This window comes from Aythya fuligula, chromosome 19 (assembly GCF_009819795.1).
Source record: "Aythya fuligula isolate bAytFul2 chromosome 19, bAytFul2.pri, whole genome shotgun sequence".
Taxonomy (NCBI): Eukaryota; Metazoa; Chordata; class Aves; order Anseriformes; family Anatidae; genus Aythya; species Aythya fuligula.
In genome coordinates, this window is record NC_045577.1 from 3,263,830 (window position 1) to 3,290,683 (window position 26,854).

The 26,854-nt window shown below is 47.7% G+C and overlaps 3 protein-coding genes across 8 annotated transcripts; 2 read left to right on the forward strand and 1 right to left on the reverse strand.

Moving 5' to 3' along the window:
• The first annotated feature begins 23 nt into the window (after positions 1 to 23).
• On the forward strand, positions 24 to 1,243 carry C19H9orf116 (chromosome 19 C9orf116 homolog). The gene is made up of 3 exons (XM_032200500.1): positions 24 to 94; positions 178 to 250; positions 797 to 1,243. The coding sequence occupies exons 1-3, from the start codon at positions 24 to 26 to the stop codon at positions 980 to 982; spliced, it is 330 nt and encodes a 109-aa protein (XP_032056391.1). The 3' UTR covers positions 983 to 1,243.
• A 588-nt stretch (positions 1,244 to 1,831) lies between these two features.
• Positions 1,832 to 5,268, reverse strand: SWI5 (SWI5 homologous recombination repair protein). Its single transcript, XM_032200501.1, has 5 exons — positions 5,141 to 5,268; positions 3,933 to 3,981; positions 3,595 to 3,716; positions 2,990 to 3,084; positions 1,832 to 2,578 (listed from the first exon to the last, which is right to left on the reverse strand). The coding sequence occupies exons 1-5, from the start codon at positions 5,266 to 5,268 to the stop codon at positions 2,514 to 2,516; spliced, it is 459 nt and encodes a 152-aa protein (XP_032056392.1). The 3' UTR covers positions 1,832 to 2,513.
• A 712-nt stretch (positions 5,269 to 5,980) lies between these two features.
• GOLGA2 (golgin A2) lies at positions 5,981 to 26,726 on the forward strand. 6 transcript variants are annotated; one of them, XM_032200082.1, is made up of 28 exons: positions 5,981 to 6,072; positions 7,378 to 7,500; positions 7,887 to 7,967; positions 11,287 to 11,421; positions 12,007 to 12,050; positions 12,193 to 12,256; positions 12,717 to 12,776; positions 13,273 to 13,353; positions 14,843 to 14,881; positions 15,304 to 15,366; positions 15,553 to 15,646; positions 16,317 to 16,423; positions 17,051 to 17,109; positions 17,527 to 17,668; positions 18,757 to 18,846; positions 19,024 to 19,131; positions 19,227 to 19,314; positions 19,815 to 20,161; positions 21,045 to 21,158; positions 21,447 to 21,671; positions 21,852 to 21,951; positions 22,039 to 22,127; positions 22,748 to 22,898; positions 23,043 to 23,110; positions 23,685 to 23,787; positions 24,031 to 24,137; positions 24,348 to 24,516; positions 24,624 to 26,726. In XM_032200082.1, exons 1-28 carry the CDS (start codon positions 6,025 to 6,027, stop codon positions 24,872 to 24,874), a joined length of 3,150 nt encoding a protein of 1,049 aa, XP_032055973.1. In that variant the 5' UTR covers positions 5,981 to 6,024; the 3' UTR covers positions 24,875 to 26,726. The 6 variants fall into 6 exon arrangements, with proteins under 6 accessions (XP_032055973.1, XP_032055974.1, XP_032055976.1 ...); XM_032200083.1 differs by having other exon boundaries at positions 19,818 to 20,161; XM_032200085.1 differs by lacking the exon at positions 13,273 to 13,353.
• Positions 26,727 to 26,854: the final 128 nt, after the last annotated feature.

Here is a 26,854-nt window from a genome sequence, read left to right on the forward strand (position 1 = left end):
CCTCCAGGTCCCCCCCGGTCCCCATGTCCCGTCCGGATGCTCCGGGAGCCCCCGGCTCCCGGTACCCTGTACCCCCGCACCCCGCTGGCTCCCGGTGAGCGCAGCCCCGGCTCCCCCCGGCCCCAAACCCTCCCCGGTTCCCCCCCGTTTTGATGCTCTGTGTCCTCCCCCCCGCAGGCAGCAGCACCCCCTGTACCGGACCAGCAACCAGGCTTACGGCAGCAGAGCCCCCACGGTGCACGAGGTGCCGGTAGGTGCCAGCCCGAGCCGTTCCCCGGTGTCCCGGTGACTCCAACGGGTCCCAGCCACCCCCTTGGGGCTCCTGGGGAGCTTTTTGCCACCGTCCCAAGGCAGAGGGGCACGGACATAAGAAATGGTGCCCTGCTACGACTCGGGAAGCCCCCCCCAGTTCACAAAGCCCCCCAGTTTGGTAGAAGGGAGAGCTGGTGCTGGCACGCTGAGCTGGAGCATCCTAAGGGTCTGTGGTTAATGACACCATGCTGCCAGTGCTGGGTTCATTTTCTTCTTCCCAGGTCCACGTCCTCCATAAAAGCTCCTCAGGCCAAGGCAGAGCAAACCTCCCTCCTGCCCCAAAGCCACCAGGCTAGGAGGTTTTGGTGGCCACATCTCAGAGATGGCATCCAGCAGCTCTGAGCCATCTCAGACCCCCATCCCATTACAATGAACTCCTTGAGATGAAGAACCCTTACAGCTTTGCCCAGACTTGTGCAAACTACAGGTGCTGCTGGTGTTGGTGTGTAAATCATCTCCTTTCTCCCGTTTCTCCTTCCCACAGACCACCTTGCACGTCACCTCGCACGCGTTTTCGAACACTCTGGCGCAGTGCGGCATGTACAGGGACAACGGGCTCAACACCTACCTGGAGAAGAGCCACGTCACCGGCCCAGACAACTTCATCACCCCCTATGACACCCTCAACTTCCACCCCAGCTACAACGCCAGCGGGCCGTCGCACTGTTAAGAGCTGCAGCACCAGCAGCTACAATGCCAAGCCACTTCAATTTAGTGCTGGCTGCATAGGTAAAAATAAATATTCCCCCCGCAAAAAAACAAGCAGGCAAACAACAGCACCGACCTTACCCTAAATCTGTTGTCACAGCAGAAATGTAGGCTGTGCACAGGGAAGTAAGTGTGTAAGCAAGCTGTATGACATCCACGGTGTTGAGAGAGTCCTAATCTAGTGTTTTGGAGCTCTTGTCTTAATAAAGAAGCACATGCCCTAGACTCTTCCCATTCTTCTGGCTCTCCGTGCACTGCAACTAGCAGCCAAGGCAGCCGTGGAGCACAGCTGCCGCCATGTGGCACGTTCCTGTGCCTGCTGCAGACTCACCAAGGGCAGTTTGCTCTTAGCTGGCTGGGTTTGTGTGTGTTCATCCATTGTGGACAATGGATGGAGATCAGGACACCTTCCACTGATGTCTGTCTTGTGCTAACTGAAGCGTAAACCATCCCTGCAGAAGCGTGAGTCTCAGAGCTGGCAGAACGCCGGCACGGCTACAGCTGCACCAGCGCTCCTAGAACTGCACCAAGTAGCCAAATTTAGGCCGTACAGTCACCCTCAGTCCCAGCACCTGACATTGAAACATTCACGCTCTCAACACAATTTTGTATTTTAGGACACTGCTCACTTTCAGTGACTCTGCATTTAGAAGTGAGCTAAGGGAATTCTGCCCCCACCCGTTACTGTCAGGCTGCCTCCACTAAGTGTCCCCAAACAAGATCTGAAGAATAGATCTCAAAGTTGTCTTAGAACACATTTTCAGGATTTGTTCCCCAGTTCATTGCATGCTTCCCAGTCTTTTAAAGTGAATTGCTGAGAGATGTGAGAGCTGCTTTATTCAGATTGGGTAGTTCAATACAACTTCACATTTCACTGTAGAAAGGATACAAAAATCTCTAGATACCTGAGCAGTTAAGTACAAAAATATAAAACACTCAAACTTCTCCAGATCCAATCCTCAAAAGCAAAATGAAACCAAACAACTTCAACCCTCTGCCCTCCCTATTTCTGAGGGTTTCTCTTTTCCTTCTAAGCAGCAATTGCTTTTACAATGTGCATTGTAAGCATTGCACATTCGTATGCCCTCACTTCCTCCATCCATTCAGCAGTAGCTCTTCCACCTGCAATTCAGCATATCCAAATAGACCCTGGATGCTGAAGAGAAGTAAAGACTCAATGGGAACAGTCTTTGCACCAACCTTGAATTACATTTCCAATAAAAAAAATAAAAATAGTGGTGATCAGGTAGCATACAAAACCGAATTTATCCAGAAGGCCACATCTCCAACGCCCCTTCCCACAAGCAGGAACCAGTTGAGAGATTAATAATTTGGCACTCCAAAGCCTCTTAGAACAAGGCTGTTAACAGCACTCCTAGAAGTTTACACACACACACATCTGAGACAACCTCGTGCTGGTTCTGAACAGGAATGACAGCACAAAATGGGCCAGTAACAGTCATTGCAGGATATGGCAGCCTTCAGGTTCGGTGCTAGTCACTGAGCTCCAGATCATATTCAGGGTACAGCTGCTTTGTAGTAACCCCTCGGATAACAGCTAGAAAAGAAAGAAATACCGTTGATTTCATTAAACAAAGAGCAAGTCATAGAACCTCCCATAGCTAAGAAACCAAAGATTTTGCAGCTATGCCCCCTGCTTGCCCCACTACTTTTTTTCTTTAAAGCCTATGAATAACAAAGCCAACAGAAATTAGCAAGATGTACCAAATTTCAGTAATCCATACATGGACTAAAATACCTCTAAATGCCAAATTTCATATATTCTAAGTTCTAATTTGAATCAGTTCTAAGAACATTCCAAGAAAATAACAAGAGTAGCATTTGTGCTTGCACAAGCACTTTTTTAATATAAGCCTAAAATTGAAGAATCTTTAACACAAGCTCTGCCTTCACGCACTTGTATAAAAAGACTTCGTAAGGAGTTCTTCAGCAGCCTTCCCTTCCTTACCCAGCTTGCCCAGCAGCATCTGACCAGCATCTTTAATATCATTATACTCATGGAGCAGAGCAATGTGTTTCTCCAACTCCTCCAGGCTGTAGCCTCTGCAACAAAACCAGAAAAATCAAAAATGACACAGAGGGATTGCTGCTGCTGCACAGTAAGCACTTTATACATAGAAAGAGTGCACATTGCTCCAAGAAGGAAAAACAAAGGAAGGTTATCCAGGACTAGATGTGGCAGGCCATACAAGGCACGATCACAGTTTTAAGCCTCACATGAACAAGCACTTCTGGTGGCATGACATCCCATAGTACCACAACAATTAAAACTATTCGTTTCCAACATACACTTAATTTCCTCAGCAAGATCCAAAGTAAAGTTAAAGTTTCCTTAACCAAGCTCTCAGTAAAATTTGTTCTTCTTTACCAAATGAACCGTAAAGGATCCTCTGTTGTCTTTACCAGTCCTGCAATTCAAACCAATGCTGTAACCAACCCTGAGCAGCACCGGGACAAGAACAGCACCACCACAGACCCCTTCAGCTCTAATTACCGGACCACAGCACGCTTTAAACCCAAAACAGCAGAGACATCGCGCTCCCGAGGACATACTCAGCCATCAGCTGGGCGATCTCCTGGTCCAGAGCGAGCTCCTTCTGCCGCAGCTCCTCGATCTCACGGCGCAGGGCTTCTCCGGTGGCCTCGGGAGGGCGGCAGGAGGCTGGGGCCGGGACCTGGGGGCACACACAGGGACAGACAGACGGACAGAGCCACGGACAGACACGTTACAGCACCCACCGACTGCTCCCGAGGGGCTGGGGCCGAGCACCCCCCGAATACCGGCGGGGCGGCCGCTCCCGGGGCGTTCCGGGCTCCCTGAGGTGCCGGCCCCACCCGGGGCAGGCCAGCAGCGCCCACCCACAGGCCGCGGCCCGGCCTCGGGCACTCACCGGGGACTTGAAGCCGCCGCCGCCGCTCCTCCGGGGGCCGCCAAGGGGCCTGCAAAGCAAATGGCGGCTGTCAAGGCCGGGTGGGGAAGGGGGAAGGAGAAAGGGGGGAAGGAGAAAGGGGGGAAGGAGAAAGGGGGGAAGGAGAAAGGGGGAAGGAGAAAGGGGGGAAGGAGAAAGGGGGGAAGGAGAAAGGGGGGAAGGAGAAAGGGGGGAAGGAGAAAGGGGGGAAGGAGAAAGGGGGGAAGGAGAAAGGGGGGAAGGAGAAAGGGGGGAAGGAGAAAGGGGGGAAGGAGAAAGGGGGAAGGAGAAAGGGGGGAAGGAGAAAGGGGGAAGGAGAAAGGGGGGAAGGAGAAAGGGGGGAAGGAGAAAGGGGGGAAGGAGAAGGGGGAAGAGAAAGGGGGGAAGGAGAAAGGGGGGAAGGAGAAAGGGGGGAAGGAGAAAGGGGGAAGGAGAAAGGGGGAAGGAGAAAGGGGGAAGGAGAAAGGGGGGAAGGAGAAAGGGGGGAAGGAGAAAGGGGGGAAGGAGAAAGGGGGAAGGAGAAAGGGGGAAGGAGAAAGGGGGGAAGGAGAAAGGGGGGAAGGAGAAAGGGGGGAAGGAGAAAGGGGGAAGGAGAAAGGGGGAAGGAGAAAGGGGGGAAGGAGAAAGGGGGGAAGGAGAAAGGGGGGAAGGAGAAAGGGGGAAGGAGAAAGGGGGGAAGGAGAAAGGGGGAAGGAGATAGGGGGGAAGGAGAAAGGGGGGAAGGAGAAAGGGGGGAAGGAGAAAGGGGGGAAGGAGAAAGGGGGGAAGGAGAAAGGGGGGAAGGAGAAAGGGGGGAAGGAGAAAGGGGGGAAGGAGAAAGGGGGGAAGGAGAAAGGGGGGACGGAGAAAGGGGGAAGGAGAAAGGGGGGAAGGAGAAAGGGGGGAAGGAGAAAGGGGGAAGGAGAAAGGGGGGAAGGAGAAAGGGGGAAGGAGAAAGGGGGAAGGAGAAAGGGGGGAAGGAGAAAGGGGGGAAGGAGAAAGGGGGGAAGGAGAAAGGGGGGAAGGAGAAAGGGGGGAAGGAGAAAGGGGGGAAGGAGAAAGGGGGGAAGGAGAAAGGGGGAAGGAGAAAGGGGGGAAGGAGAAGGGGGGAAGGAGAAGGGGGGAAGGAGAAAGGGGGGAAGGAGAAAGGGGGGAAGGAGAAAGGGGGGAAGGAGAAAGGGGGGAAGGGGGCGGCGGGGCCCGGCTCCTACCGACGGGCCTGAGGCGCGCAGCGCCCCGAGCCCTGCGGGAGCCCCTCCGCCAGGGCGGCCGCTGCCCGCCAATACCACAGGAGCCGCGGGGGGCGCTGGGAGTTGTAGGCGGCCCCCGCGCGGGGCATGCTGGGGCGGGTAGTTCTCGGCGCCTTGAGGGCTGACAGGGCCAGGGTCGAGAATAAACGTATTTGTGTGTAATTAGAGGTGGTGTTTGGGTGGTATAATAAATGTATCTGTGTGTAAATAGAGGTGGCGTTTAGGTGGTATAATAAACGTATCTGTGTGTAATTAAAGGTAGTGCTTAGGTGGCACAATGATGTATCTGTGTGTCAGTAGAGGTGGCGTTTAGGTGAGGCACAGCGTAATTATCCCAATTAACACCGGCACCCAGCCCTTCCAGAAGCGCCTCAAAGCCCCTCAGCCACCCCCAGCCTGCTGCTGTGGCAGCCTGAGGGCTCTCAGCAGGAGCCCTGGGGGCCGTGGTGAGGGAGCAGCCAGCACCCCGCCACCGTCATCGCCAACCAGACCCCGCAGCGCCCCTCAGAGCACCCCTGGGTGCTCCCCTGGGGACACCAAGCAGCTGGGGCAGAGCCGAAGCGAGGAACGGGGCTGGAACCGATGGGCTGGAGCCCCTGAGCTGTGCCTGGGGCTGACAGGCTCGGCACCCCGAGCCGTGCCTGGCCACCCCCGCTGCCAGCAGCTGCAGGAGGGGGTGCCCCGTCCGTAGGTTCCCGGACGGGCTGGTCCCCAGCCGAGATCGGCCCCATTAGGACCGGGAGGGGACCGGGAGGGAACCGGGAGGGGACCGGGAGGGGCCAAGGCGGAGCCTGGCGGCCGCCTCCGCCGCTCCCCTCGGCGGCTGACGTGGCCCGGGCCCGGCCATGGCGGACGGCAGCAGGCAGAGCAAGCTGGCGGCGGCCAAGAAGAAGGTGAGGGAATAGGGACGGGACGGGACGGGACGGGACGGGACGGGAGCCGCCGGGCTGCTCGGGCTGCGGCGCCCCGTGAGGAGCGGAGCCGCCGGGCCCGGCCCGGCCTCTTGCGGTGAGGGGCACCGGGAGGGCCCGCTCCGCTCCGCTCCGCCGGGCCCCGGTGTGAGCCCCCCGGGTGTCCCCGGGTGTCCCTGGATGTCACCGGCTGTCCCCCGGTGTCCCCCGGTGCCGGGCGCTGCGGCCGGGCCTTCCCCAGCCCGGGGGAGGCGGCCCCGATGAGGCCGGGCCTGGTTCGGTGCTGCCCTCCCGCCCCGGTTCTGTGTTTGTTTGGCCTTCTCCTTTCTTTCCTTTATTTTTTTTTTTCATTTTTTCTTTTATTTATTTTTTCTCCATCCCCACCGGGCAGCCCCAACCCCGTCCGTGCCGGCGGCTCGGCGTACCAGTGTCAAAGTCAAAGGGGCTGCGAAAGTGTCCTGGAGCGGCTCGGGCTTCCATTTTGAAACCCTGCGGATAAAAAGGAGCCCTCGCCTTAAAAAGGATCCCTTTTTATCCCGCCTTGCATTTTTGCCACCTTGGCTTTGCCACCCGGCCCTGGCTGGCTGGGTGGTGGCAGCACTGCCAGCTGCGGGGCCAATTTGGGCTGCCTGGCAGGGGGCTGCTGCCCTCAGCACCCCACGGACACTCCTGGGACCTGCTGGGGCTCCGTGCGCCACCAGAAGACTTGGCAGGGTTCAGCTTCGAGCTTAGCAGCTTCACCGAGGTGAAATGGATATTATTTTAAAATCAATTGGAGGTGGCTCACCCCCTCAGTTCACACTTAGGCCGGTGTCTGTAGTACTGCATCACCTATGAAGATTGCGATCTTTCTTTCCCCAAATGGAAGCTCTTCCTCTCAGACTGCTTTTCCACCTTGCATTTAGGCTTAATTGGTGTTTATTTGTTTTCCTTGCTGCTAGTTAGGCTTAAAAATATTTTTTCATCTCCTTTCAATTACAGCAAAGGCTATCAAATTCTTTGTTTCCCAGGAACTTCATTAGTTGTATACAAAAGTTATATATTTACTACTCTATAATACTTGTGATAAACCTATCATGCTAGTTCTCACTTCCAAGCATCTCTGAATTATTTTTAATGTTTTTTTTTTTGTTTATTTTGTTTGTTTTTTTTAGAGGGTGATCTCTTTCAAGACAGTTTCTCTCATCCTTATGTTTTATCTTTTTACCCTTTTTTTGTTTTTGACATTATACTCATAGAAGGCATATTCTGTTTTGACTTCAGATTATTCTTTTTTTTTTTTCACAGCTGAAGGAATATCAGCAGAAGAACAGCCCTGGAGCAGCTGCGGGAGCCAAGAAAAAACGAAAAACTAAAGAAGGAAGTAGGCCTGAGACTCCCACAAATGATGACAGACAGTCTCCAGAGAACGTGAGCGTCTCATTCCTTCTCCTAAATAATTTGCCTCCGCCTTGTTCTTTGGCTTCCCAAACAGCATAACCACAGCTGAAAGAGGGTTATGCCAGTGTAATATTAATGGCTCGTGTGCCTGTATTAGCAGCGTATGAAGTGTGCTACAGTGGTTAGCAGCTAAAACTCCTGAAAGGTGCATGCTAGAGGCAGGGTACGTGGCGAGGCGGTGTTTGATGATACGATGCTGTAGTGCAACCCTGGGTATGTCCAGAGCTGCTGCTTTGAGGTGTGTGCTCCGACGGAGCTGGAGGATGCCAGTTTCTTTGGCTGCCTTTGATTGACATTTTTTCTCCCTGTCCTTTTCTGAGCCGTTTCTCTTTCCACTTTTCTTTCGCCTCCTTTAGATTCAGAACATTCTGAAGGTGCTGGTGTCAGACCTTAACCGCTCCAATGGGGTAGCCATACCCTCATTGGACAAGAGGAAGGTGAGGCAGTGCTCGTGTCCCTCTCAGTGACTTGCTATCCCTGCTGCATGCTTCGGGTTCTGTTTAAACTGACCTTGATTTTCGGATGGAGCCTTGTTCTGGCATTATCTGCTGTCAGTTGCTTGAGTTTTTGTTGCTGTTTTTATTAACACGGAGCTGTTTGTTAACGCACATTTCCATTGCTCGTAAGTGCTTGTTTCCTCCTGGTTTCCGTCAAACCTAACACGTGCAAAAGTGAACCTTGTCAATGCTTGTCCTTGAGACAGTTGAGCTGTAAGGAAAAAGGAATCTGGGGTGAAGCAATAAATTACCTGCTGAGGAACACCGTGCTAGGAAGAGGTAGTGCCTTTTTAGTCTGCATTTCTGCTGTTCCGTGTGTCACTGCTTTATTTACTCTCATGCCTTGCTTCTGAAGGGCATGTTTCTGCTCGTGCCTCGTCAAGCAGCTGCCCTGAACAAGCTTTGTAGTCATTCCAGCCAACCCATTTTATGACGGGTGATGAAACTGGCACAGGTGATGTACAGTCTGGCAAGTACCACGGTTTTAAATATGTTTAGGCAGGAAGTCAGGTATTTCAAGTCAGGCATTTACAGGCTTTAGTGTCTTCCTTAGCTACTGAAGAAGAAAGAGCAGGAAGTACTCCAGCAAGTAATCTACATGTGCTCAGGAGCAAATGGCAGCAAACCGCCTTTAAAAAAATATTTGCAGACAGTTTAATTAAAGAAGGATCTAACTGCGATAGAAACTAAGGAAAGTAAACTTTTGTAGCCCAGATTTTTCTTTTGTTTTTGTTGTAGCAAAGCTCAGCTTTTCATTTTCCCTTGCACCATTTTGGTAGCTTATCTACCATTTTTTTTCTACTCTAGCTGTCACAAAGTAACCCCTTAGTATACTTACTGTGTATCCAAGCCTTTCCACCAATAAATAAAACCAAGTGAATCACCAGGGGTACCAGAGAGATGGAGTGAAACCTGCAGGATGGGATGGAGCACAGGCTGAACTACTTTTGGGTCCATTTTCTCCTTTTTTTTTGTGTGTGTGGATACTGCTGTTGGGCAGGACAGCTGCTGAAAGCTCCTCCATCTGGACCTTAGGTGTGTAGGTTTTGTGTCAGCTGAGCTTAAGTGACACGAAGACTTAGTGTAAGGTTTGTGGGTCCTGGCTTGTGCCTGAGTAGCATCAGAAAACACGCTGACGATTTACCCTTGCCAAAGGGGCTGATTTCAGTTCACCTCCCCAGCTCTGTACGTTGGATCTCAGTTCGTGCTGGAGGCTGAGGTGAAGACGGGTGGTGCAGTGCTGCTGCTCAGGTGGCATCTCGTCCTGCAGGGGAGGCTTACCTGCGCCTGCAGTTTCAGTTCTGTTCTGAAAATGGAAAACTTACTGCTTCTATTTGTCTGTTTTCATTTTTCTCTCTGCTTCCATAGCCCAGAGAGATGCATTTTGAGCCAATTGTCTGTGGCACAGTTTGTGGGTTATTGTGTCTGGGGTATTAAGGATATCTTGAAAGCTAATCTTTAATTGCAATCTGTAATGGGAGAAAGATTTCTCTTTCCAGTTGCTGTCTTGTGAAAATCCTGAGTCAGGAAAATGCTGTTCAGAGCCTCAACTGATGCTAATAGGGCAGAAAAGCTGATCGTTAGCATCTGAACTGCTGCTGCCATTGGTGTCTGATGGGAGGCAGACCCCTCCCACCTCACCCACTTCAGCTTTCTTGGCTGTGAAACGCAGAAAACCCAACAAAATAGGAGCCTTTGTGTGAAAACAAATGGATCCTACTATAGGCTAGGCTGAGCAAAATTACCAGCTTCTTATTCTACCGTATTTGAACCTCATAAAGCATAATTTCCAGGAAAGTAGTTTGCTCCCAAACCTTTCCATCTCCAACAAATTATGCAGTTCATTTTTTTTTTTCCCCTTTGATTTATTTACTTCAAAGCTCTTTCTTTTGGAGGCAGAAGGAAGGCATTCTGTGGTTAAGGCATGTTACCTGTTTTTGCATCTTGAAGTCTTAAGCAAAGAAAAGTCCCAATCAAAAAAATTGAGGAAATGTTTTTAAGAAGTATCTTGTCCATCTGGTGCTCTATCCCAATGAGTGCCTGAGCAAACAGAGGCAAAGTAAACCTGAAGCTGGAAGAAGTAAGGGAATTCCTGACTTTCCTTTAAGCACCTAACATAGATTGCTCCTTGAGAGTGCAAGTGTCTGTCCTGCTAAAACGAAATCGAGACGATTCCATTTGTTTCCCCTCTGCAGTTTTCCTGCTTGTTGCTTTCACTAAATCTGTCTTCCCTGTTACTGTCACCTCCTGGCTGCTTGAGTCATGAATGGAGCGCTGAGCAGGTGAATAGGGAACGCTGAGAGAGAAAGGGAGCTCTGCTTTCCTGAGGGCTGCCAAGAAGGAAGCGACTGAAGCAAAAGGGAACTCTGTCAGATGGAGTTGCAGAGAGCTGCAGTGTGTTAGTGGGGTTACCTGGTGAAAGATTGTCACACAGGGTTGTTAAATGCTGGCTTACCAGAGCTGGATGACGAAATAAAAGCAATTGCCATAAAACAGCAGAGTGCTGCTCAGGGTCTTTACAGCTCTCTGGTGCTGTACAAGGTTTGTCCAGTTCTCTGGGGCCTGGCAGAGGTGTCATCAGATACTGTTCATCCTCCCACAAACACCTGATGAGAACTTGCATCGCTGTCCAGAAATAGTTTGGGGCCCTCTTCTATTTAGATTCTTGTAGTCACGGGATTCATAGCTCCACCAGGGCCAGGGGCACCTGCTCCCAGCAATGCTGGGCTTGGCCTGTGCACAAATGTCCCGTTTCTAAACCGGGGGCTCACGGCTTGCCACAAACACCCCTGAGTTCAGGATGGAGCAGCTGAGCTTGGCTGACCCAGTTTGCAGGTAGTCACTAGGCTGTCCTGCCCATCTCAGTGTGCGTACGGCGAGCAGTGTTCCCACAGGCATCCCGAGGGCAGTGCATTTCAGAGCAGTGGCAACCACCTGGCTTTGACCTCGCTCACTTTTTGACAAATCCTTTGCAGAAAGGCTGGTCGTGAGCTTAGAGTCGGGTGGTGTTACTGCCCCACATACAGAAGTGAGCTTGATTATGGGGCACCAGTTCTTCAGGCTGGGTCTGGGATGATGTCTGTGGGTTGATGCAGTCTCCTGTTTGCTCTGGGGCGGGCACAGATCCCCTTCCACATGTTTCTAAATGATCGTTTGCATCTGTCTGTTTTTCCTGGGCCTTACCACAAGGCGAGGTGCTCGTGTGCGTTCCCTTTGTTTCGCATGTCGGCTGTAATTCCTGTGATGTGTTTTGTGACAGGCGTACTTTGACAGTGATGTTGCCACTCGTAACGCTGAACAGCTTGCTGCCGATGTCCCTGTGCTATCTAACAGCAACAGTCTACCTAGTTGTGGTTCTGTTCTGCCTGCTCCCGGGAGCATGCAGCTGACACAGGTTTGTGACTCACCCCCGATATTGCCATACTGGTTAGCAAGGCCACGTTTCTGCTGAGAGAGACAATCTTTGTAACTACGACGTGACTAGCTCAGATTGTCTCCTGGTAAAAATACTGCATTCTCCACATCATCTGTCTGAGAGAGTGGGGGGCACGAGCATGCACGTGCCTCTGCTCCTTCCAAAGCTGCCGTTCTCTTCCCCTTTTCTCCTATTTCAAGAGCAGAAAGCTCTCCTAATAACATAGGTCTCCAGTTGGAGCAGCTTGCACTTCCTTTCACTACTTAAAAGACTCAGCTGAAGTTTTTCCAGCAAAGCAGCGTTGATTATCCTGATAATTGTAACAGCAAACACAAAGTCAGTAACGCTTAACTCTTCATTCCGTGAAACCCGGGCTCTCAACACTCAGAAATTATGTGCAAGCTAGGAACTGAGTTGGTGGTGTTAAGTTTATCTGTCTTTGGGGAGCAGTAATTACAGGTACTGTGCAACCTGAGCCCACACGTAGTCAAGTCTTAGTGACACACTCGCAAATGTCACTCCCATCTTTTTGTACAGGCTTGTAATTTTTGTTTCCATCCACAGATTCATGAAGCTGAGGATCATAAAAATGCTTTGGATGAGAACAGGTGAGCGTACGTTTATTAAACAGCTTTGCAAAAGGATCCCCAAGTGTCCAACAAACTCAAGTTTTATTACTCCCCACTGCTGTACTGATTGGGGCAGTTCTTTGGGAGAAATTTTCATCACAAGGCCTTTCTTTGTTCCCAGATCTCTCTCGTCAACAGAAAGTCTCCGCCAGTTGTCTGAACAACTCAATGGCCTGGTTTCTCAGGTATGGCCTCGTTTTGGTCCATTTGTCCTGATAATTTTTTTGGTATCTGTGGAGCTTTAAGCAGCCAGTTCAAGAAAAAGCTCTTCAATCTTGGAGATGTCTACAGCCATCCTACTGAACAATAAGATATTTAAGCGCGGAGAAGCAAAACCTCCAGTTTTAGGAATGTAAAATTTCAGCAGTAGGAAGAGGAGCAGAGTGGGATGAATGAACAGCACGTATTCATGGAAAGATGTATTCTTGATTTAGTGGCAAAGAATCTGAAGTCAATCTGCATAATTCATATCAGCTTGTCACAGGGGGGAGTCTGCATCTATCCTTAGACACAGGAAAAAATACTCTTCTGGCTGGCTGTGGTACTTTGAAGTGAAAGGTGCTCTAAGAAGTATTCTGGTAGTCAGTTTTTAATAATGATTCGTTGCCTGGAGGAATAAAACTGACTTGGCTGTTTTTCTTCTAGTCTACATCATACGTGAATGGGGAAAGTGCTATTTCTTCCACAAATATTAAGGAAATGGAAGTAAGTTGTTCTCAGTCTGTTTTTTTTTTATTATTATTATTTTATTTTTTATTTTTATTTTTTTATTTGCTAGTCCTGATGACTGACTTGGGACTCTGTGCTTACAGCAGTGTAAATGAGACCCAATTGAATATACAATTCAAATACATTGCTGTCAGTGTTGCCTTCCTCTGTAATCAGGTAGTTGTGGTCAGCAGGAGGAGGCAGGTATCTGAGGTATTTCCCGTTTGGGGACTGGGGATAATCTGGCCTCCCCGCAGCTCTAGTCCTTAGTTTTGGTGGAGTTTTATGTCAAAAAGAAGCCTTAACAGCAATTGATGAAATCCGTTGATGTCCCAGCTACTCTTGTTGAAACCATAGATTTGTTTGGAGAATCTGATTTGTATCAAACTGTGATAATGATTTATTTTTCTGTTCTTTTTAATTATTGCTTTTTTTTCCTCCCCTCCTCCTTTTCTGCCCCTTCCTTTTTCTCCTCTCTGCATGTGCCCATCAGACACGTTACCAGGAGCTGGCAGTAGCCCTAGATTCCAGCAATCTAACTAACAAACAGCTCATTACAAAGATAGAGGAATTGGTAAGAAACAATCCAACCAACCAGTTTGATATTGTCTCTGCTGCTCCTCCATGCTCTCTGGGTGTCTGCGAGGTTATGGGTTCTCTTATAGTGCCACAGGGAAGGCTGCTTATACAGCACTTTGTGTGGAAAACCTGTTCAGTTCCAAGTCTAAGGCCACATGTATTGGCTCATCCAAGGAACAAGAAACACGGTTTTGTTGTTTCCACTTAAATGTGCTCTGTTGATCTCATCGTGCTTTCCCTGGATGAGAAGCATCCTGATAAAACAGCTATTTCTGGTCTGAGTCCCTGAAATACAGAATTCTAGTGCCGGCAGCACTGCGAAAACCTATTTCGGCAGGTGGTGATGCTGTTCTAAATATACCAGCAGAGTGGGAGCAATAGGTCTAAGAGAGAGCCTGGTGCTGGTTTCTGATCATATCCTCAGCTTCTCTTGGCACTATGAATGAACTGCTTTGTCCCATGGCTTGCATGGATTCCTGCTGCTGCTTTTCAGCCTTCAGCTTGAACGCCGTATGAAATGTAGCTAAGCGGACTTGTTTCAGTCTGAAAAGAGCCTTTCTTGGTTTGAAGCACTTTTCCTCGTTTTGTTCCTCTTTCACAGTACTCCTTTTCCAAAGTTCAGCATTTCCCAGTGTACCCCACAACCCCTCTTGTGTTATTTTTGGTTTTGAGTTACTGTGGTTCCACTCTGTTCCTTTTTGTCTTTTAACTGGGCTGCAAAGGCACCTGGTAGGGGTATTGCCCACCCAGGATTCTCCTTGTTTGCCTGCTTCTGACAGGCATATGAAACATGGTTTTGCCTGGAATTATATAGGCTCTTTGCTGCATTTGTGGTCTCATCTTTGCTTTTCCTGGTTATGTTTTGCACTGGCTTTGCTAGAATCAAAACCTGTAATCCATCACTCTTCCATCTGTAGTCATGTTTCAAAACGTGTTTGAAATAGTGGTAGTAAAAATTGAGCAATGTCCATCCTTTTGGAAGGGGAAAAAGTATTATTTATGTAGTTCTGTAGAGAAACTGCCACGAGGACACCAGCAGCAAATAGCAAACACTCCACCCCACACAAATCTGCAAAATTCTAAGGTCTTGTCTGAATTAAAACACTATGCTGTGTTTTCTTTTTTTTCTTTTTTGAATGCATTTTGGTCATTATCCTAATATATCAGGATTACAATTAACTTCATAGATGTGGGGTGCAAGTTTAACTCAAGTTGGATGCTCAGACAGGGGCTGCATTAGTGGTATTTGGGACCAACTGTGGTAATGTTCTGAGCAACAAAAACCACACCTGGCGTATCAGTGAAGGGAGCCCAAATCTGTTATTTCTGATAGATAAGACAAACTTCTTAGTCTTCTACAGAAAAGGACAATGGAAATTGTTTGCATTAACTGGGCATGTGTCCTACTTCGTTAAAGTGGAAATGTGTTTCAGCAGTATGAGAGTACTCGCTCTTAATGCTGGTGCATCTGTTTTCTTCCACAGAAACAACAGAACCAAGAAGCAATGAATCAGCTGGAGAAGGTAAAGTGTGTCCTATTTTTGGATAGATACAGAAGTAGGTATCTGTTTCTCTGAGGAGCAGAAAGCATAGTGGACTTTGGCACAGGCCTGTGTGATCTTGTCTTACAGAACGCAGAATCATTTAGGCTGAAAAGGACTGCAATGGAAGCAGCAGAGTACAGCTTAAGGCCCTGTCAATAGTTTGTATTCCAAACGCTGGCACATTTATGCCAGCATAAGGAACCCATCGTTGCCATTCTGGGGTGGATAAACAAAGAAATAGTTCAAATAATGTTATGACTGAAGAATGTCTTTTTAAAATAGTGGTATGGGTTAAAAGCTGGAAGTACTACCAATGAATCACTGTTTTTTAGTTTGACGTAAAACAAAAAGGGTTAACTGTTTAGAATTTTGTGCTGAACAGGGATCATTTGTTTGCACAGGAAAAGAAGGAATTTGAACAGAAGTTTTCTAAAGAGCAAGCAGCACTGCGGGAACAGCTACAGGTAAGACAGAGCTTCCATTATAGTAATGTCGCTTGGCTTCTGCATTATTTCAGGAAAACTGGGAGAGCCAGTTAGCCAGACTCTTAATTGCAGAAGTTCTTTACTAAATTATCCTTTTGTGGTAACAGTGGTGTTGCAGTTAGAAGCAAGGATTTTTTGCACTGAGCTCATTTTTTTCCCCCAAAGGTTCATATCCAGACTATTGGAATTCTGGTTTCTGAGAAGTCCGAGCTGCAGACAGCCCTTGGACATACTCAACAAGCTGCACGGCAGAAATCAGGTAAAGGACTCCAAAAACTCCAGCTCAGGCTGTTGGCTAAATTGTGGATTTCAAGTCACAGGCATGATAGTTGCTGGCAGCCAGCTCGCCATGCTCATTGACTCCTTAATGAGCCATTCTTGGCACCGTCACTGCTTCTGTCATCATATCTGCCCCCAAACTGGAGCATGGTAATCCCATGGCAGTTGAGGTTCTTTTGTGCATCATTACAGCCCTGTCAGCCCTGTTTGGGCCTGGTGACTACCCCAGACTGTTCTTTTCTCACTTTCTTCAGATTCTTTTAAAACTTTGTTCCCTTTTCTCCACCACCCCTCCCACACAGCTGTCATGTTAGTGTAGGTTTTACCCGAGGCTTTCATTCTCACCTAAATTTCAGCAATTTACTCTAGTAGAAAAAAATAAACATACTGCCTATTGTTCTGCGAAGGAAGCTTCATCTCCCTCTAAAATTGAGGAAGGTACTTACAGAGAGCTTTACTGCCCCAGGTTGCTGGTGAATGACCTGTATAGCCAGGAGTAGAACCAGGTCTACTAATTTACAGAGCTCTGTGGTGTGCTGCCCTCTCTGAAGTGTTTAACAGCTTGTTAACGAAGTAGAAAGTGCTGTTCAGCCAGCCCCCAAAATCCCTTTGTGGTCTGCTCTCAACTGTCTCTGCTCTGACTTGCTCAGGAGAAGCTGAAGACCTTGCTGCTCGTTTACAGTCATCTCGCCAGAGGGTATCAGAGCTAGAACGCACTTTGTCCTCCATCTCTATGCAGCAAAAACAGGCAGAGAAGGTAAGAGTCACCTCTGTTTATGCTTAACCAGCAGCTCTGTGCTTGGCTATTTGCTTGTCACTGTACTACTGCAAAGTCTGTAGTGACTTACTTAGAGAGGAGGTAGAAATTAACCTTGTTGATTGTTAATTAACCTTGTAAAACCCTGTATTCTCCATGATCAAGGCAAACTTTTCAGGTTTCTGTGACCACTAATTATATGGTCCAGTTGTTGTCTTCAGATCTGGCACCTTCCTGCGTTAGTTCTGCCAGCTCTGCACAACAGAAGCGTTGCTGAGTCCTCGTCCCAGGAGGGTCTCCGTCAAACAGACACTTCAGTATTGACATTAATCCAGAAGTTTGCAGAAATAACCTCATGACCAGTTAGTAGCATCACATTTGAAAAGACCAAGCAGATGAATTCCTGGCAACTTCATCATTTGTGCAGGCTGATGAGTACAGCACTAGCCAGCCTGCTGTAGCTATAGATGAGGTTCTGAGCAAACCTGTCCTGAGGGTTTTATTGAAGTTCTGACCTTTTCTGCATTAGCTGATCTGTTAAAGGTAAAAAATTGTAATCTTTGAACATTTTATGTTACCTGTTTGTTTATTTGATTTAGATAAATTGATCATTTGCTTTTTCTCCAGCATAATAAAGAGTTAGTGAAGGAGCGAGACAACCTGAAACTAGAACTGTACAAACACAGGTAAGCCCATTCTGCGTGTTACTCCAGAGTAATGCTCCTCTTCTCAATACAGCCACAAAACTTAGCAAGGGGCACTGACCACAGGAGGTGCCTTGGAATGCTGGATATTCAAAGTAAAAATAATAATAAGTCACTGGATATGTTCCAGTGCTGTACACATATTGCCCAGGGTAGCTGTGGAATTTTCATCCTTGGTGTTCACAGCAACTACACAGAGCTGTGGCTGACCAGAGCTGGTGTTAGCCTGGTCCCACTTTGAGTGGGATTTTGGACAAGACAACCTCCAGAGGTCTCTTCCAAATGTTCCTGTGACTCCAGCTGCTGTGAAGAACCAGATTGTAAATTTATGACATGGGCATCTGCAAACCCCTAGACAGTACAGTGTTGCCACTTAAATTTTTTGTGTGTTTCTTTCAGCAAGGGCAGTGAGGAAATAAAGCAACAAAACTCGGAACTGTCAGAGAAACTCCGCTCCCTGGTTTCTGAGAACTCAGCTATGAAGTTGGATGTGGAGGACTTGCATAAGAAACTGGAAATGGCTGAGCTGATGATTCAGCAGGTAACCATACTACTGCTGGGATGTGAGGGGAGATCGCACTGATCATTGTAAGGCTTTGCTCCTGAGGGTGGAGTCAGGACTTAACTATTGTTTCTAAAGTCAGACAAAATCTCATCAAGATGTCCTCTTAGTAACAGGTTTTCAGTGATACCCCTGACAGTAGAAAGGCTGTACTCTAAGGAGTTGGAGCAGTAGATTGAAAGTCACTGTGACTGTTTTTTTAAAAACAAACAAACAAAAACCACACAACTTATACCGTATGAGAGGGTGACTGAATGTACCAAGTGTGCAAATGCAGTGAGTTTTCTTGTCACTGTTCAGCCTTTTGGTTACCTGGCTGTTGTGCAGTCTCACAGAGACTCCAGCTGAGAAGGAGTAGGTTTGGTACCCATCCTTAAGAGAAGCAGGTGAATTGAACAATGGCAGCTCAAAGGTCAGCTCGGTAAAGTTAAGACAAGCAACTCAGTTAGAAAGGGGATGTGTAAAGTCAGCTGCTAACAGTTAAGACAGCAAGTTCAGTGTTAAGGTGAGCCCACCATGGAAGAAACTGCTCTTTTTCCATTTTTTGGTGGTTGATTGCTTTTGGTTTTAGGCAGTGGCTTAAATTACCCTTGATATAAAGCCAGTTGCTACTCTTCTGGGGAAAGTATTACGAATCAGCCTTGTTGCTTAGTCCACTGACATGTTCCAGGCACTGGCTTTAAATTCCTGGCATGTTTGTCAACTTTTAAGGTCACAAGTTTTTATACCATCTGACCGGTCTGTGTAGTACAGACTCTTGAAATGCATGAAGTTTCTGAGCCAAGTGATTTGACTAAAGCCCATTTTCTTAATTAAAAAAAAATACTAAATATAAAATTGTTAGGGAGGAACTGCCCAGTTGAGCTTGTTTTACCAGGCTAAAATCTAAGCTTTCTGATTTTAATCACTACTTTGTTGATACACATACTTCAGTATGAGTTGGAGAACTTTAAAGAGCTACAGAGGGTTGTAAAATGGGTCACGTGGATGGTTATAATCAGGGGAGAGGCTACACAGAAGTTGGATACTAACATTTTGCCATCATTTCTTGATTTTTTTGTGGGCAGTTCTCTAATCAGTCAGGGAATCTGGATGTAAACCAGCAGTTGCAGATGGCACTGGAGGAGAGGGCAAGCCTGGAAACCCAGATTGCTCAGGTAAGGTGTTGTATTAAGTACATTAATGATCCAATTCCTGACTTCTGTACAGAAACTTGTGTGGCAGAAGAACGCAGCCTGAGCTTTGTGCTGTTTTTCTCAAGCTTTATCCTTTACGCAGTCAGCCATTTAATTTATTCAGCTGATACAATTTTCTTTGTGTTCTGCTTTGCACAGCTCTCGGAGTCACTTCACCAGCTCCAGACAGAAAGAGATCAGTATGTAGAGAAACTGAAGGAAGAGGGGAGCATTTGGCAGCAGCGAGTACAGCAGCTCGCTGAGCAGGTAACCTCACGGGCAGCATCACAGCTGCTTTTGGTGAACACAGGAGTGAGTGCACCGTGTGTGCTGTTTTGACCTTCACCTCTGTGGCCTTGCAGGTCCACACAATGGCAGAGGAGAAGGAGAAGCATATGGCCCAAATTCGAGAGCTGGAAGCCAATGTTACAGAGCTGTTAAGCAAATCAGGTAGGGCTTGCAGAGTGGGACTTCATATCACAGAGTACCAGCAGGTTAACTCTGTCCCTGCTGTGCCAGAACTTCTACGTATACACGTGGGTCTGATGCTCTGAAATCATGAAGGTGGTGGGAAGAGTGGTAATCGTGAGAAACCTTTCATCCTGTCAGAGAGCAATTGAACTACCTCAAGTAATTGATAAGCAGAAGGTTTTTGTCTTTAGTATCTGCCTGGCTGTACTGTCAGTCGCTTGGGCCCGGGAGATCAGGCAGGTGGGATGCTCTTGCTAGGGCTGTGAGGGAGAGGGCAGCACACAGCTGGGTGTTGTGCTTGGTTTTGGGGTGGTTTGCTCCCTCGTTCCTCTCAATGCCCTGCTCTTCTAGATACTGTGGCTGGTTATACCTTCTGAGTCCCAGTGCCACACGCTGGGGTATGCTTTGCATAGTTCTGATGTGTATTACACAAACAATTCATTCCTCTGACTGATCTGTTTTTATTTCCACTTCCTTAGCAGTAAAACCCATGGATATTGAGCCTTCCTCACCAGCAGGGCCTACAGAGGCTGAGTTGAGTCTGCAGGAAGAGATCCAGCGGCTGCAGCAGGAGAAGGAGGAACTGCATGGGCAATACCAGGCCCAGGTCCGGGACAACGAGCAACTGAGCCACCTCAACCGGGAGCAGGAGGAGCGGCTGCTGGAGCTGGAGAAGGCCGTGCAGCGATACAACGAGGAGTCTGTGGACAGACAGCAGATCCTGGAGAACATGCAGAGTGACAAGGCCACAATCAGTAGGGCACTGAGCCAAAATCGGGAGCTGAAGGAACAGCTGGCTGAACTGCAGAACGGGTTTGTCAAACTGGTATGTCTCTTTCATGCTTCTTTTCCCACTGTTACCCACACTGGTGCAATCCTTTTGCACAGATGTGTATAAAGAGAAACAAACAAACAAAAAAAAAACCCACAAAAAACTATCAGAAGCATTATCATTCTGGTCCTTTGGGGCTATGGCTGCTCCACCTTCTGGGATTTATATTGCCATGCTAGGGGGTTCCCTCTCTGTACTCTTTCAGGTGCTCTGACAAACAAACAAGTATCTCTGTCCAGAGCAGTTTCCTCTTCGTTCTCCTCTACTGGCAGTCAGTCTGTTTCTTCCCCTGGAATATTCTTACAGCCTTTTTACCCTTGAAGACACCTGTCTTCTGTTCCCTGTATTTGCCTGTGAGGAAGAAATTCTCAGCAGTCTTCTGTCCTGCTGCTGTCATTGTTTCCGTCCTGGAGCTGAATCCTCACTCTTGCTTGTTTCTTTCAATGTAGCAGCTTCTCCTCTGGGGCCCTGGCACACTGACAGATGGCCTGGTCACTGGTTTTTCTTTAGTCCTTTCTGAACTTCTCGTCTTGTTTTTGAATGCCTAGTGCTTTATTTGGGATATTCATGTCACCCATCTGCTTTGGAGCTGACAGGCTGTGTGATGTGCCAGGCCTCCTCTTGGCACTGTCCCAGCACTGATTCCCCTGGCTCTTTCCTTGCCCCTGTCTTCTGAACCTTTTTTTTTTTTTTTTTAAACAAAGTTATTTACTGCCCTGAAGAGTCAATTTATGGCCCATACTTACACCTCAGATTAACAAGGGACGGCACCCTGTTGTATCAGGGAATGAACAGGGTTTACTGATATAGTTTATAAGAGAATATGCTTATGGTGGTTGGGGCAATTTCCTTATACAGTGGTACTGGATTCTTGCAGACAAACGAAAACATGGAGGTTACAAGTGCCCTGCAGTCAGAGCAACATGTAAAGAAGGAGTTGGCCAAGAAGCTTGGGCAGCTGCAGGAGAACCTGGGGGAGCTCAAAGAGACAGTAAGTAACAGCAGTAGGATGGCAGGACAGGTGTGTAGCAGTTTATGCAAAGAAGAGCTGGCAATTTACCAAACTTTGATGGAAAGATGGAAATTGGTATTGTAATGATCAAGCTGGGAGCCTCCCCGCGTCATCTGCTGTCTGATGTGGGGGACCAGCATGTGGGGGCAGATGGCAGCTGCCTGCCTTGTTGGTGGTTTTGGGGCAACATTGACAGTTTGGATCATGCCACGTGGATCTTTTTCTGGCAAAATGGTCTGATCTGGTGGTTTTGTCTTGTTATGTTAGCTGGAACTGAAAACACAGGAGGCTCAGGCTCTGCAGGAACAACGGGACCAATACTACAGCCACTTACAACAGTACACTGTGGCATACCAGCAACTGGCTGCTGAGAAGGAGGAGCTGCACAAACAGTACTTGCTTCAGACACAGCTTATGGATCGGCTGCAGCATGAGGAAGTTCAGGGGAAGGTGACAGTGGAAATGCACCTGAAGGAACTGCAGCAGACCAAGGTAACAGTGCAAAGGGGCAAGTGGGAAGACTGGAGGCAAAAATGATGTCTGGAGCAGAAGCACTGCTTGTGTTTTGTGTGTGTGTGATGCTGCTGCCTCAAAATGTAGTGACTGTCTACAGTCTGGTTTGTGCGGGTTTTAGGTGTAGAACTCATGTGAATTTCTTCTTCTCTCTTGTAGGAAAGTCTGGAAGCAGTAGCTAAGGAAAACAAAGAGCTGCAGGCTCAGATCAGTCAGTTAGCAGCAGAGCTGGATGACAAGATGTTGCACAGACTAGAAGGTGAGTAGCTGCAGCTGGTCTCTAGGGAGGAGGTAGAGCTGGGCTCTCTGAGGCCTTAACTCTCTGTTCACCTTCCCTCTTTTACAGGAGATGGAGTTGAAAGCGAAGCAATGACTGAAGAAATCCCAAAACCTTCATTAGTGATCCCAGAGAAGTTTGAAAGCCATGAAGAAATGGTGGGTCTTGATGTGTAGAAAAGCTTTTGTTATCAGTTGTGAACAAATGTCTAGAAAAGGAGGTAGATTAAGCTGCAGAGCGGTTCCACTGCGTGCATCACATAAGCTGTTTATCAGCTGTGATCCCTACCTACCGAGGCACAATAGTGAGGGAAATGTTAATAGTCCCTTGTGCACAGCAGCTTAGAAGCAAGACTTCTGCAGCATTCTTGAAAGACAGGCTGAAAGTCCAGCAGCGGCTTTATTTAATTATGAAGACAATTCAGCTGGCAGTCGCTCTAATTATTGTGTTGCTAATATCCTCCTTAGTTTGGAAGGCAATTTGGAAATGGTGTTGAACATCTATTAGATTTTTCTCTAAGTACAGTCATAATTGGAAAATACTGTGATCAAACAGTTATCATGGGAGTTCAAGTTTAATCTGCAGAGAAGAAATGATTTGTATTACTTGGGGATGAGGAGACATGCAGTAGTTGCTGCCTGGTGTAATCCCAGGGCAGGGTTTCCTACCCATAAATAACATAGGGTAGATTCTCTTATTTTGTTTGCCCTGTGATGTATAACTGATCATACTTCACACAGGAGAAACACTAACCTGTGTACTTGGGAATTTATCTCAGGTTGCTTTCTTGATGTCTGCCATGTCTCAAGTGGAAAAGGAGCGAGAAGATATGAGGCAGCAGCTGGCTGCTCAGAAACAGCAGTGCAGAAGCCTCTTGCAGCAAATAGCAGCTCTTCGGCAGGAGCAGCAACGTAACGTACTGAGTGGAGGTAAAGTTTCGTGCAGTTTGGAGACAGTGTGAATATTGAGGTGTGCCCCAGCCAGCTGACCCTGGCCTCTGTGAAATAGACCTAGGGGTTTTATGAGTGCATCCTGACCAAGGAGGCTGTGTAAATTACATGTGTTCCTTCCAGATTCCACCATGGATACTGTTCCAGTGGAGGTTCACGAGGCTTTGAAAACTGCCATGGAGAAACTACAGGTAAGTAAAGGATCTGATCTTCTTTCGGCCCCGCTATCCCACCCAGCTAGACTTTCAGCCAGTGTCAGACCCTTGTAGTACACACAACCAAATTGTAGGGGAATGTGTTGCAGCTGTTCTGTAATAATAGGCTTTTTGGAAAATAGCTTATTGCTGCTTGTCTCATCACAGGAAGCTTGGAGTAGTAATTCCCTCCTACACTACCCTAAAGACTGTAAGGGCCTAACACTCGCTTATTTATAGTTGTGTTTTTTTTTTTTTTTTTTCTAAAGAAATAAGTGAAAACCAGACTATCTTCACCTTGCTGAGAGGTGCAGTCCTGGAGCTGAGTATGACCGGAGTTGTGCTATCCCTGCAGTGAGAAGGCTGAAAGGCACTTTGTTCCATCTGCTGCTCCCCAAAGTGCAGAGCCCTTCTCTAGCTCTCAGTTCCTTTTTACCCACCAAATCACAGAGTAGTTGTAAAGGCAGCAAGAGCTGTTCCTAGGTTCAGACCGTTGTGAACGGAGGGTGTCTTTAACATGGGTATTTCCTATATGTGAGCAGCTGAAACTAATGCCAATTTCTGTGTTCAGTCCCGTTTCACAGATCTGATGCGTGAGAAAGCTGATCTGAAGGAACGGCTGGAAGAGTTAGAACATCGCTGCATACAGCTGTCTGGGGAAACAGACACCATTGGTATGTTTAGGCAACACAACACAAGCTAGAGCTCGCTCAGTGCGTTATTTGGGGACTAGCTTTTGGAGCTGGAGCCTCCCAGATACCAAGCAGTTCAAGTCTCCTGCTGCTGCTTAGTTAGGCTAAACTTCCACTCCAGGGTTGGATTTGCTGGATCCTCATGCAACATAGCTCTGTGCTTATGGTAAGGTTTATGCCCTAATCCCGTTAACACTTGTTCCTTATGCTTCTCTTGTGCTCCAGGGGAGTACATTGCGTTGTACCAGAGTCAAAGGGCTATCCTCAAACAGCGGCACCAGGAGAAAGAAGAGTACATCAGCAGGTTGGCTCAAGATAAGGAAGAGATGAAGGCAAGGAATCTTTTCTGTACTAATCCAGGCAGGGCACACAATGGGAGGCTGGCCTGGGGAGCACCCGCACAGTATAAACCTTCCCAAGCTGTTCAGCTAGCTTTAATCTTGAAGTTGCTGATTTCATGAGAGGCGGGACAACAAACTATAGCATAGTTTGTGGCCTCGGGGATGCGTATGCTTCATAGGTTTTCCTTTACTTTGGTACAGGTGAAATTACTGGAACTGCAGGATTTAGTGATGCGCCTGGTCAGGGAAAGGAATGAATGGTACAGCAAGTACGTAGCAGCTGCTCAAAACCCAGAGCTGTTAGCAAGCCAGAATGAAAGTGTACTGCCCGTGGAGAGGCGCATCGAACTGAATGCTACCGATGGAGAAGGTAAGCTGTAGCCAGAACAAGCCACATAAAATGGAATAACCCAAGGTCTCGCTGTTGTACGTGGATGGGAAGAGTTACCTGCCTGCCTTGTCTTGTGTGCCTTACAGGGTTACGAGAAGTGAATTTATCAGATGAAGCAGAACAAGAGGCTGCCGCTTTTCATCAGTCCAGTTTCTCCCCTATTGACACTAAAGCTGCTCAGCCAAGCCAAGACGACCCCACAGCAAAGCAAATAATGCAGCTTCTCAGAGAAATCCAGAACCCTCAGGAGAGGGTGGGCTCCTTGCTGGAAAACCCCTGCATTCCATTCTTCTACCGCGCCGATGAGAACAATGAGGTCAAAATCATGGTGGTTTAAGTGGCAACAATTCTTACAGCAATTTTCTATGAGCCTGCAAGGACTAAACTGACTTGTATGTGCCCATACCGCTGCTCAGTGCCCTTGGTGAGAACAGAGCTCTGCTCTAAAGACAGCAGGATAGCAGGATTGCATCAGATGGAACTCGAGCACCAGACCTCATCTTCCTTCTGTTCCGTGGTATGCTTGGAGTACAGGCTGGCTCAAATTAGGGGGAGGCAGCAGGTGCCAGCACATCACCTGGGCCCAGCGTGGGTTGGGGGAAGGGACTCCATGACTTCGGGCAAAATTCCTTGAGCCTTTGTCCTGTATCCCTGCCCAGGACTCCGCTGCCAGCACCCAGCTTCACAGCAGCGACTGAGCAGCAGCTCTCATCCAGCGTTCATGACTGTAACCTGCCTAGTTCCTTCCAAGGCTCCCCCAGTAACTAACATCCTCTGGTAACAGAAACTCTTTGGATTCTAACCAGGTTGCTTTTGTTTCACACCATGTATCTTAATTTCCCATTTTCCACAGCAGCCTGCCTCCTGCAACTGTATCTGAAACCAGCCTTGGCGGTCTTCAACAGCCAAAAGTTCCAGGCTTCTGGCTAGCTAGGCAGCACTACAGACCCATTTATTCTCATCGCTAGGGGAAGGGGCTGAGGGTTGCCTTTTGAGTCTTTTCGGTTACTTGACAAAGCTTTATGTGATTATTGGGAGTGGGGTGGAAATGTAACTGCACTTTGAAGGATGACGTGTTTCACTTGTATGTGTCTGAAGGTTTTATTTATTTTTAAAAAAATGGGAGAAATAAGTAAAAGGAAACCACTTAATAAACATGCTTTGTTTTGAATTTCTGGGTTTTAGGGGGGTATGGTTCTCTCTCACTTAACTTTCTTCTCCCATTTTGGTAAGAAATACATTGAGCAGGTGGCAAAGGTTGTTGTAATCTACCCACCTCAAAGGGGGTGGTACCTGACACTGCCTTGAAGCAAGAGGCTTAATTCTAAGGGGGAAAACATGCTGTGAATAGAGGTCCCCAAAGTGACAGCAAAGCAAAGCCCTTAGGCGTACAAACACTCATGCAGATACCTTACAACTAAGTCTTTCAGACCCCAACTCCCTGTTCTTAATACAGTTACAGCCTCAGCAATGAAGTTTTAAAGAGGACCTGACTTCTACAGCTGTGCAGTCCAGAAGTACTAAGCTGGGCTAGTGCCTGAAGGAGCAGGCTGAGCTGTCTCAATGAGAGGTGCAAGCACACAACTGCAGTATCAATTTTTGCATTTGTCAACACCAGCCTGTGTTTACAGTGGTGTCTGAGTTAGGTGAGCTTTACTAATATAACAAAGGTTTTCTTCTAATGCCAAAAGTAGGTTAAGGCTTTATTTTTTTTTTTTTAAATGGTTCATTTTGATTTTTCCATATACAACTAGAAGCGTACATGGAACAACAGATTTTCCTATGAACCCACCAGAGGAAGGTGGAAGCTGTTTTTTTGACTTCCTTTCACTTAATTGGCCCTATTGTAGTCTGTTAATGGCACGACATGAGTGATAGGGGCCCTCATGCTCCTGGCTGCATAGGGTTGTGTACATAATGCATCTGTAAAATGCTGTATATTCCTTGAAGGAAGACCAGCCTGGTACAGTGTTTATACCTGCTCAGGCTACTCATGATCTGTATCATAATAACCAAGGGGGCAGGGTTGTGATTTAAATGCAGAACATTATAAATGGAATGAATATTTATTAAGTGTTCTTCTCCATAGCTGTGAAGGAGAAGAAGCTGTTGAAGAAACTCTGCAGGCTGCTGCAAAGGTGACTTAGTCGTGTTACAGACATGCTTTCTGAATAAACTTATTCAGATGGGTACTGGCTAGGTGTATTTCTTCTGTTCAGATCACTTTGAAGTTTGGTTAAAAAAAACATAATGAAAAATTACTCCAGAAACTCCCACCTTGGCACTGATGCCCTTTCCACTTAACGTTTATGAATGT

What these genes read in the sequence shown, in the direction of transcription:
- C19H9orf116 (XM_032200500.1), top strand. Translation starts at nt 24, where the DNA reads ATGTCCCGTCCGGATGCTCCGGGAGCCCCCGGCTCCCGGTACCCTGTA. An exon ending in CCGCACCCCGCTGGCTCCCG is followed by an intron (nt 95 to 177) that starts GTGAGCGCAGCC and finishes TCCCCCCCGCAG; the next exon opens with GCAGCAGCACCCCCTGTACC. An exon ending in CCACGGTGCACGAGGTGCCG is followed by an intron (nt 251 to 796) that starts GTAGGTGCCAGC and finishes TCCTTCCCACAG; the next exon opens with ACCACCTTGCACGTCACCTC.
- SWI5 (XM_032200501.1), bottom strand. Translation starts at nt 5,268, where the DNA reads ATGCCCCGCGCGGGGGCCGCCTACAACTCCCAGCGCCCCCCGCGGCTC. An exon ending in TGCGCGCCTCAGGCCCGTCG is followed by an intron (nt 3,982 to 5,140) that starts GTAGGAGCCGGG and finishes TTTGCTTTGCAG; the next exon opens with GCCCCTTGGCGGCCCCCGGA. An exon ending in GATGCTGCTGGGCAAGCTGG is followed by an intron (nt 2,579 to 2,989) that starts GTAAGGAAGGGA and finishes TTTCTTTTCTAG; the next exon opens with CTGTTATCCGAGGGGTTACT.
- GOLGA2 (XM_032200082.1), top strand. Translation starts at nt 6,025, where the DNA reads ATGGCGGACGGCAGCAGGCAGAGCAAGCTGGCGGCGGCCAAGAAGAAG. An exon ending in CTGAGCTGATGATTCAGCAG is followed by an intron (nt 17,669 to 18,756) that starts GTAACCATACTA and finishes TTTTGTGGGCAG; the next exon opens with TTCTCTAATCAGTCAGGGAA. An exon ending in TTGAAAGCCATGAAGAAATG is followed by an intron (nt 22,128 to 22,747) that starts GTGGGTCTTGAT and finishes AATTTATCTCAG; the next exon opens with GTTGCTTTCTTGATGTCTGC.